This window comes from Nicotiana attenuata, chromosome 7, assembly GCF_001879085.1.
Source record: "Nicotiana attenuata strain UT chromosome 7, NIATTr2, whole genome shotgun sequence".
NCBI classification, from domain to species: Eukaryota; Viridiplantae; Streptophyta; class Magnoliopsida; order Solanales; family Solanaceae; genus Nicotiana; species Nicotiana attenuata.
The window spans coordinates 29,498,900-29,508,429 of record NC_031995.1 but is presented as its reverse complement, the minus strand read 5'-3'; the positions used below and the strand labels follow the sequence as shown (position 1 = coordinate 29,508,429).

Sequence of the window (9,530 nt, the reverse complement as noted above, 5' to 3'; positions counted from 1 at the left end):
TATCCTATACACATTAACTAGGAAATCTGAAATTCTGTAAAGTCACAGGTATATGATATTTCTCTAGCTATAGCATCACTAGTTTTCGCTTTCTGCATAAAAACTCTGTTATTTCGTTCAATCCATATTGCATATATGAACTCCATATATACCAGCTTTAATATTTTTGCTTGCTTTGTCTTTCCTCTTGTTCTCTGCTCTATCCAACTCCACAGTTGTCCCCATGTCATCATTGATGGCCAATCAGTTTGTATCCATGCCATTAGTTTACTCCACACTCTTCTGCTAACTTCACATTCAGCAAATAAATGGTCTTTGATTTCCTCTGCTAGTTTGCACATTTGACAACTTGTATCTATCTATATACCCCAACTTTTTAGTCTTGTAGCTGTGAGTAATCTGTCTTGATGTTGAAGCCATGTTACGAAGACTGCTTTTGGTCTTGCTGCATTCCCACACATTAGGTTCTTCCAGGTGACTTATGGTAGATCTCCTATCATTTTCAGGTAGATGGTCCTAATTATGCTCCTGGTCTCTAATGACTTATGTTCCACATTGCTCAATTCCTCTCTTGCCTTGAATATTTTCCTTAACATCCAACTTGCTTGCTAGGGTATGGGCATATTTACTAACTACTTTCCTTTTATATAATACTCATGTATCCATTTGATCCACATGGTATCTTTCTTACTATGTAATTCCCAGCAAGTTTTAACTATAACTGCTTTGTTCCAGATCTTCAAATTTGTGAGGTTAATTCCTCCAGCTGACTTTGGCACACACATTCTACTCTAGGAGACCAATGCTTTTCTAGTTATTTCATTTGCTCTTGACCAAATATAACTTCTGCAGTAAGCTTCTATGGCCTTCATCACTTTGACCGGTATTATGAACATCTGGGCACAATAAGATTGAACTCCAAACAAAACTGACTTCACCAACTGGACTCGACCAATAGTGAAAACTTCTTTGCTACACATGAAGCCACCCTTGTAGTGATCTTGGATATTAATTGTTGTCATTCTACCATCTTCAGCTTCCGTGTAGCCAGTGGGATCCCTAAATACCTAAAAGGTAATTCCCCTTGCCCATATTCCAGCAGTTGCTGAATATCATGTCTGGGAGGATCTGGTACTGCACCAAAATATAGAGCACTCTTTGACATGTTAGCTTGTAAACCTGAAGCATCCGTGAAGTTACCAAACTTTCTGTGCACTAGACCTACAGAAGTTAGATCTCCGTTAGCAAACATTAATAGGTCATCCGCAATTTGACATCTAAAAGCACTTTTTGAAAAGCTTGGCGAAACACAAGTTGTTGTTCAAAACTACTTTTTAATGATTAGCCAAACACAATCTGCTTTTCTCCAAAAGTATTTTTTTGAAAAGCATTTAAAAAAAATACTTCTCAAAATAAGCTGATTTTTTCAGCTTGGCCAAACGGGCTATTAGTATAGTAGACAATCTTAGTATATTGGACAAGTACAATTGAAGGGAGAAAGTACTCCCTCCGTTCACTTTTAGTTGTCAAGTATTTTAAAAATAAATTTTCATTTTTACTTGTCACTTTTTGCATACCAATAAAAAAATAATTTATTTTTCATGTTTTGCCCTTAACATTAATTAGTATTTTAAATTATTTTTCAAATCTATTAAGACTACACATCAATTAATATGAGTATCATGGTAAATTATGCATTTTATTTATTGTTTCCTAAGGGGCGTGCAAAGTCCAAAGTGGACAAGTAAAAGTGAATGGAAGGAGTAGTATTTTAATATTTTTTCACTTTTTCATCAATTCCCATGCAATATGAAACTGGACAACTAATTAAAAGAAGAGATTTTTACATTCCTATACCATATAGGAAACCTTATTACCCTCAATGTTTAAGGTTTGATATAATTACATTTAGTATACCAAATTACCAATTCTATACCATAGTGTATTTTAAGGGTACAATTAATGCAGCGTATATCCCTCCTTAATTTAAGGTACTGTATATCCCACCCCTCTCACGTTTCTCTCTCCCAAACCCTCACCCTCACCCACGTTTTAGTGAGGGATTTCTTTTCTTCATGCCCTCTTTTTTCCTTCATATGCTTATCAGTTCAGAAATTGATTCCTGGGCTTCTAGAATGAGCATTGCTTTACGTTTCAGTTGTGTAGAATATCCAGAACGCAATTCTTTCAGGTTGGAGTTGAAGGATGTTTCAGTTAAATTCATTCAGATCTGCAAAATCTGTTGTTCCCAGGCTTCCACTAGCTGGACACTCTTCTTTTGCGTTGGAGATTTTTGCACATTATATGTACAAGTTGTCACAAGCTTTAACTTAGCTCCATGTGTTATTTCAATATTTATTCTTCTTAAATCATAAAGATTCGTCCAATCTCATAAATGGAATTTTCGACATAATTGCGTTTTTTGCAGAAGATTTGTAGAAGTTTTAGTCGTTTTTGATTTGTGAAAACAGAAAACAAAGCATCTACAATCAGAATACAAATAATCTACAATTTATCTACAAAATATCTACAAACTGGGTACATTGAATTTTAATATCCCAATTCCCATTCAATTGTAGCATAATTGGGATTTTTGACATAATTGCGTTTTTTCAGAAGATTTGTAGAAGTTTTAGCCGTTTTTTATTTGTGAAAACAGAAAATAAAGCATCTACAATCAGAATACAAATAATCTACAATTTATCTACAATTTATCTACAAACTGGGTACATAGAATTTTTATATCACAATTCTCATTCAATTGTAGCATAATTGGGATTTTCGACATAATTGCGTTTTTTGCAGAAGATTTGTAGAAGTTTTAGTCGTTTTTGATTTGTGAAAACAGAAAACAAAGCATCTACAATTAGAATACAAATAATCTACAATTTATCTACAAAATATCTACAAACTGGGTACATTGAATTTTTATATCCCAATTCCCATTCAATTGTAGCATAATTGGGATTTTTGACATAATTGCGTTTTTTCAGAAGATTTGTAGAAGTTTTAGCCGTTTTTTATTTGTGAAAACAGAAAATAAAGCATCTACAATCAGAATACAAATAATCTACAATTTATCTACAATTTCTGCAATATGTCTTCTTCTTCTTCTTCTTCTTCTTCTTCTTCTTCTTCTTCTTCTTCTTCTTCTTCTTCTTCTTCTTCTTCTTCTTCTTCTTCTTCGAGTTTCAATCTGAAATTCAGTCAAAACCAAGTCTAATCTTCACCAAAACCCCTCAAAATTGAGATATAAACTCCAAACCATATTCCCGATTATTTTCAACAACACCCAATCCAAACAAATAATGATTTTTGAAAACCCAAATTTGAATTCAAAGCTTTCAAGCTTTTTAATAGCTGTCAATGGATTTTAAATTGAAGATATAGGATTTGCGTTTCAAATTTGATCTGAAGGTCGCGAAATCAATTAGAATATTCTATTCCTGATTTGTAGCGCGCCTAATTAGGAAGATTCAGCTACTAATAATTAGTATTTAATAAATGGTACAATAATTGTAGAAAAACTGTGAACATAGCGGGTTAAATTAGAAACTATGCACATATTTGATAATAAAGTTTTCATATATGGTATAGGAGGGAAAAAATTTGTTAAAATAATTGATAACTTTCATACTTGTTTGTTAGATGAAGTAGATTGCATAGGAAATTCTATTTTTTTCCCAATGGGGGCAGTATTGTCAATTACTTAGTAACGTCTGAACGTCATTGAAATCCCCTGTTTCTTTTTTCCTTTTCCTCGTATTAAAGTGGGAGTGCTTCACAGTTTGTTCATCTACTTCCATAATCATCACTGTTTCGATTTTCACGTCTTCAATTATTCGATCTTCTTTCATCAAATTTTCAGCTCATAAAAACTATCAATTTCAACAATATATTCCTTTTCCTTTATCCGGTTCGTTTCATATTTCGGACTTCAGCATTTATTGTCCATTTGTTTGTTTCACTTCTCAAACCACTGATAAAGTATAAACTCAGAGGTTTTCCCACTTGAAGTTTGTCCTGCTACTGGGTTTCAAATTGGTTCAGTTTTGCTCAGTGCTGATCTTGTTGACGGCGTCGTTTTGCTTTCGATCATGACGTCGGGAACAAGGATTCCGACGTGGAAGGAGAGGGAGAACAACAAGAGGAGAGAGCGTAGGAGAAGGGCCATTGCTGCTAAAATATTCGCCGGATTAAGAATGTACGGTAATTACCAACTCCCTAAACATTGCGATAACAATGAAGTTCTTAAAGCCCTCTGCAACGAAGCCGGCTGGACTGTCGAGCCGGACGGTACCACCTACCGCAAGGTATTTCATACTGCATTGAATTTATGTAGCATGTTATTTACTTTTCAAGTCTTAAATTTCGCAATTTGTAATTATTTTTTAGGTGCAATTATTAATTCCTACATGTTCAAAAATTCTTCATTAGAAATATAGAACTACTGAACTAGTACCGTGGCGCACGTTAGATGGTTGCGGTTTTATCGGATCAATTTATGCTAATTAAAGTGCGCAGGTTGCAGGCTGTACTACGTACTGCAAAAGTAATCTGCACCGGGCAGGTGTTTGTTGAGATTGCTGTTAATACTTGCGTCATGGTATTAGATTAGATTCTTCTTTGGGCTTACTTTAATCATCGGCTTACGTTAGATAGACAGAGGTTGTTCAACACTTTATTTTTTTTTAATAACTGTGGTCCAACCAGTTTGCACATTACTTATCATTTTTTTTCAAGTTAAATGCATGTCCAAATACAATTTCAACTTTCAAAATTATTTTTCATTGCATCTTCAAAAATTCATTATTTCAAGTTTCAGTCAAATCTATGTCCAAACACTTGCTTAGCTGTTTCGACATTGAACACACGAGACCCTTTCTGTTTGTTTTCTGCTTTATTGAACCCTGAGTTGCAAATTTGCAAAGATTCCGCAGTTTAATCAGTTCACACCTGAAAAAGTGCGTTGGGATCGAGAAGACAATAATACCCCTGCAATATTTTTACTCTAACTCCTTGGGTGTTCACATGTCTGCCTCGATTTAGGGGTGGGTCTTTAACAATATAGGAGAATTGTACTGACTTATGTTTCTTTTTTCTGCTTTTTGTGTCGTGCCAAACATTCTTTTCTTTTGAGGGAGAAGGTGGGGAGTTGAGGTCATCACCTTGCTTAAATGTTGAAAATGCCTTTTTTCAGCTTTAGAAATGGGTATTTCCCTCTTTCTCTTGCCGTTCTTGTGAAAGATTCTTTATTAGACAGCTACATTATTTATGGAGTGATATAAAGGGGTGTTCAGCATTGCCTTCAGGGGCCCTGCCTATAATAATTCTTTTATTTGCTTAGGTGCCTGTCCTATTTCACATGTCTTTCCTTGTAATCAGTGAAAAGATGTAGTGAAGTGCATCAACTAAAATGGGACGGAAGTAGGAGACTAATTTGAGTGAACTCAATTATTTGGAGTTCAGTTTAAGTGATTCTCTATGCATGCTCTTACCTCTGCATGTAATAATACAACTTTTGACAGTCCCTTGAAGCAAAATGTTACACTTTCTTTTACATCTTTCTGATACTTATTCATGACAATTTAATGTGTGAGTAAGGTATGAGGGATATGTGTTACAAGTGGAACTTTAGACAATTTATTGCGTGATAGAATTGATTATGCATCTGTTTTTGAGACAATCTGAAGCCTGCTAAATCTGAAGCCTGCTAACTAGCAACAAGAGGACCCAGTATTATTTATCTGATTATCTACTCTCATGTCTCAATGCACAATGTGAGATGTTATCTTCTCTTCCTTGTTGTACCTTTTAGTTGAACTGATCAAGTAGAATAAAATTGGAGGCCTTTTTATGTTAAAAAGACTCTGAATATCATAGTGTTGTCTTGGTCATATAAGTTGTACTGTTATTATTTTAGAATAAAAGGTACCTTCTTTAATATGAGGAACTTAAAAGCAGCAGAGATCTGGAAAATGATAAGCCAGGGTAATCGTTGTGGATGATATTGGAACTTTTGCTTTTTAATTGCGGACAATGTAACTCTGTAACAGTTAGAATAAGTAATTCCAATATTTGGCTATACCTGGCTTGCTAGATATTGTAATCAGTTTGTCTATTGTAATACCTCTTGAGATTTCTTGATATCTTTGAACTGCAGGGCTGCAAGCCAATGGAGAGATTGGATTTTATAGGTGGTTCCACATCAATGAGTCCATGTTCATCTTACCAGCCGAGCCCTTTCACTTCCAACAACCCAAGCCCTGCTTCATCTTCCCTGCATAGTCCAGCTTCTTCCTCTTACGCTGCAAACCTGAACATGGACGGAAAATCCCTCATCCCGTGGCTTAAAAACCTCTCTTCTGGATCCTCATCAGCTTCCTCCTCCAAGCTCCCTCATTTTCATATTCTTACTGGCTCTATTAGTGCTCCAGTGACCCCTCCTTTTAGCTCGCCAACTGCCCGAACTCCTCGATTAAAAACTGATGCTGGCTGGGCTGGATTTCGCTACCCTTTCCTTCCCTCATCTACACCAGCAAGCCCTGTTCGTCAGACCTTCACTGGTTCAGAATGGCTTACTGGAATTAGTGGACCACCTTCTCCAACATACAGTCTTGTCTCGTCGAACCCGTTTGGCTTCAAAATGGATGGCCTTGCTTTATCTCACGGTGGATCTCGTATGTGTACTCCTGGGCAGAGTGGTACATGTTCACCTGCAATTACTGCAGGCTTGGATAATACCGCTGATATTCCCATGGCTGAAGTGATTTCGGATGAGTTTGCATTCGGAAGCAATGCAGGAGGTATGGTGAAGCCGTGGGAAGGGGAGAGGATCCATGAGGATTGTGGTCCAGATGATCTTGAGCTTACTCTTGGCAGCTCAAAGACCAGGTTTGTCAGCACAAATCCTATATTTATTGCTTATTTGTTCTTAAGAATTTATATACTTCAGTAAGCCTAAAAGATATTGCAGTTGATCTTCCATAAAAAAGTATTTGCGTTGTCTATGTATATACAACTATACGTTGTTAAACTGATTTTCTTTCCCTTGTTTTGTTTTATTTATTATTTTTTTTCTTTGGGGTGTTTCTCATAAACAATACATTTTGCAGGTAAAACTTAGAAGTGTGAAAGCCAGCAGATGGGCTTCTATTAAACGAGGTATGCTGGGGTTAAAATGGAAAGGATTTAGGCTGTTACAGGAGTTGCTGTTTTTATTGCGTCCACACCTTCCCCTTCCCAATCCAACTGTAATCTCGTTTAAGTCAAGAATACGGTTCTTAATTATGAGAGGAACTTTGAAATCAGGACATAATGTTTGTGTTCTTTCAGTACTTTAGTGGTGGATAAAATTTTATGACTGCCCTGAAGGAAAGAAACGGAAACCAGAGGAGGTGATCACCAGATTCTATGGTTATATATTCCAATAAATCTATGGAAGAACAATAGTTCTATATTATATCATGTCTGCACACTTATTCTCAAATTACTGCTGGCATACCAATGATTATTTCCCTTCTTACCAAGACTCAGCAACCAGCTGAAGAACAAGGAAAGTAGCCATTAGAACAACAATTAAGTTAGTTGGAGTTTGGTTGTATAATTCCTCATTTTACCATCTTCATATGAGCTCTTAAAAAACATATAATGTCAATAGAATCTCCTTTGGGATAATAATTTGAGGTTCATAATTAAGGAGTTCAACTTTTTGGGTATTCGACTTGCACGCTATTGATGACGAGTGCTACCAAAAATCCAGTCCATGTGAAAGTATTTGCCACGCCATGAATTGTGGCACGTGACCTCTGTTTTATTTCATATAGAATATGGTGAGCTTAGATAGATTTCAAAGGAGGAATGTGATGCTTTCAAGAGTAAGCAGGTAGACGAATCACAAAAAAGCAAGTATTGAAGGAATGGATCAGAAAATATTTTGCACCAGCTATTCAAGGAGAACAATGTACCACTTAGGTAAAGAGGTAGTGCCAATTTGAAAATATGAGCGAGTGTATAATATGTTCAGATTTTACGATGATGAGTCAGAGGCTGATCTCCAAAGCTGATGAGGCTATTGCGTTGAGCACTCAGGGCGGATCTAAAGGTATGAGTATGGGTTCCTGGGAAACCAGTAGCTTTTAGCTAGATTCTGTATTTGTATTAAGAAAATCATTCAATGTGTTAGAATAGTCATGTAATTAGGAGTAAATAACCCTAATCCAATATGTATTAGGAGTAGGATATGTTATGTGTGTATATAGGGCTCATTGTATCGTGTTAAACACAAGTCAATATTAATCAATAATATTTTCTCCCGTGCATTCTCACATGGTATCAGAGCTTTAGTGAGAAACATATCGCTGTGCATCATTCCAGCGACTTCCGGGAAGAAAGACCTCGTCGCCGTGCAATTTTCCGGCGACTTAGAAGGTTGCCCGTAATCACATCAATTTATGTTGGTGTTTTCAGAAAACCAACACCACCACAAGACTCCTCAGGCTCCGGCGACCAAACCCCAGTAAACCCCACCGGAAAAATCAAGTTCACGTGCCCTCACGCGCCAGAAAATCACCGGCGAGATCTGACCCACACTCTCCACGCGCCGGCGCGTGAACACTGTTCCTGCCATTTTTCGAGAAACTTCCAGTTGGACAGTCGGATCGCCTAGTGATTTCGAGTCTGTCCATACCTTTTTCGTTTGATTCCGACCACTTTGAGTTTTTCCGGCGACTACACTGACTTTTTCCGGCAGCTACAGTAATTTTTCGGCAAAAACAGTGTTTCCTTCATCTGTTTCAGCGAGTTGTCAGTTGATTTTTTTCTGTTATTTGGTGATAATACAACGATGTCTTTGGGAGTCGATGCTTTCGGGTCTAGAAACCCGGGTTCTGGCAGTTCCGGTGTTATGATTACCTCAGAACCTTTAATGGGAGGTTCAAACTACTTAGCTTGGGCTTCGTCTGTCGAGTTGTGGTGTAAAGGTCAAGTAGTTCAAGATCATTTAACAAAAAAAGCTAGCGAAGGTGATGAAAAGGCCAAAACACTGTGGGAGAAGGTCGATGCTCAGTTATGTAGTATCCTGTGGCGATCTATTGATTCCAAGTCGATGCCCTTGTTCCGTCCATTCCAGACATGTTATTTAGTTTGGGAAAAGGCTTGTAATTTATACACTAATGACATATCTCGTTTCTATGATGTAATATCGCGAATGACAAGCTTGAAGAAACAGGAATTGGATATGTCTACTTACTTGGGACAAGTACAGGCAATCATGGAAGAATTTGAGACGTTGATGCCAGTTTCTGCTAGTATTGAAAAGCAACAAGAGCAACGACAGAAGATGTTTCTAGTTCTTACACTAGCTGACTCCCTAATGACCTTGATTCAGTACGTGACCAGATTTTGGCTAGTCCGGCTGTCCCCACAGTTGATGAATTATTCTCTCGATTACTTCGCCTTGCTGCAGCACCAAGTCACCCAGTGAGCTCATCACAGACACTTGACTCATCTGTCCTCGTATCCCCAGTCAG

General features: G+C 37.1%; 1 protein-coding gene across 4 annotated transcripts; it reads left to right on the top strand.

Annotated features, from left to right (window-relative positions):
- On the top strand, nucleotides 3,753-7,462 carry LOC109228878 (BES1/BZR1 homolog protein 4-like). 4 transcript variants are annotated; one of them, XM_019394117.1, is made up of 3 exons: nucleotides 3,753-4,313; nucleotides 6,164-6,894; nucleotides 7,116-7,462. In XM_019394117.1, exons 1-3 carry the CDS (start codon nucleotides 4,098-4,100, stop codon nucleotides 7,117-7,119), a joined length of 951 nt encoding a protein of 316 aa, XP_019249662.1. In that variant the 5' UTR covers nucleotides 3,753-4,097; the 3' UTR covers nucleotides 7,120-7,462. The 4 variants fall into 4 exon arrangements, with proteins under 4 accessions (XP_019249662.1, XP_019249666.1, XP_019249663.1 ...); XM_019394121.1 differs by lacking the exon at nucleotides 3,753-4,313 and adding an exon at nucleotides 5,038-5,212; XM_019394118.1 differs by lacking the exon at nucleotides 3,753-4,313 and adding an exon at nucleotides 5,235-5,506.

What these genes read in the sequence shown, in the direction of transcription:
- LOC109228878 (XM_019394117.1), top strand. Translation starts at nt 4,098, where the DNA reads ATGACGTCGGGAACAAGGATTCCGACGTGGAAGGAGAGGGAGAACAAC. An exon ending in ACGGTACCACCTACCGCAAG is followed by an intron (nt 4,314 to 6,163) that starts GTATTTCATACT and finishes TTTGAACTGCAG; the next exon opens with GGCTGCAAGCCAATGGAGAG.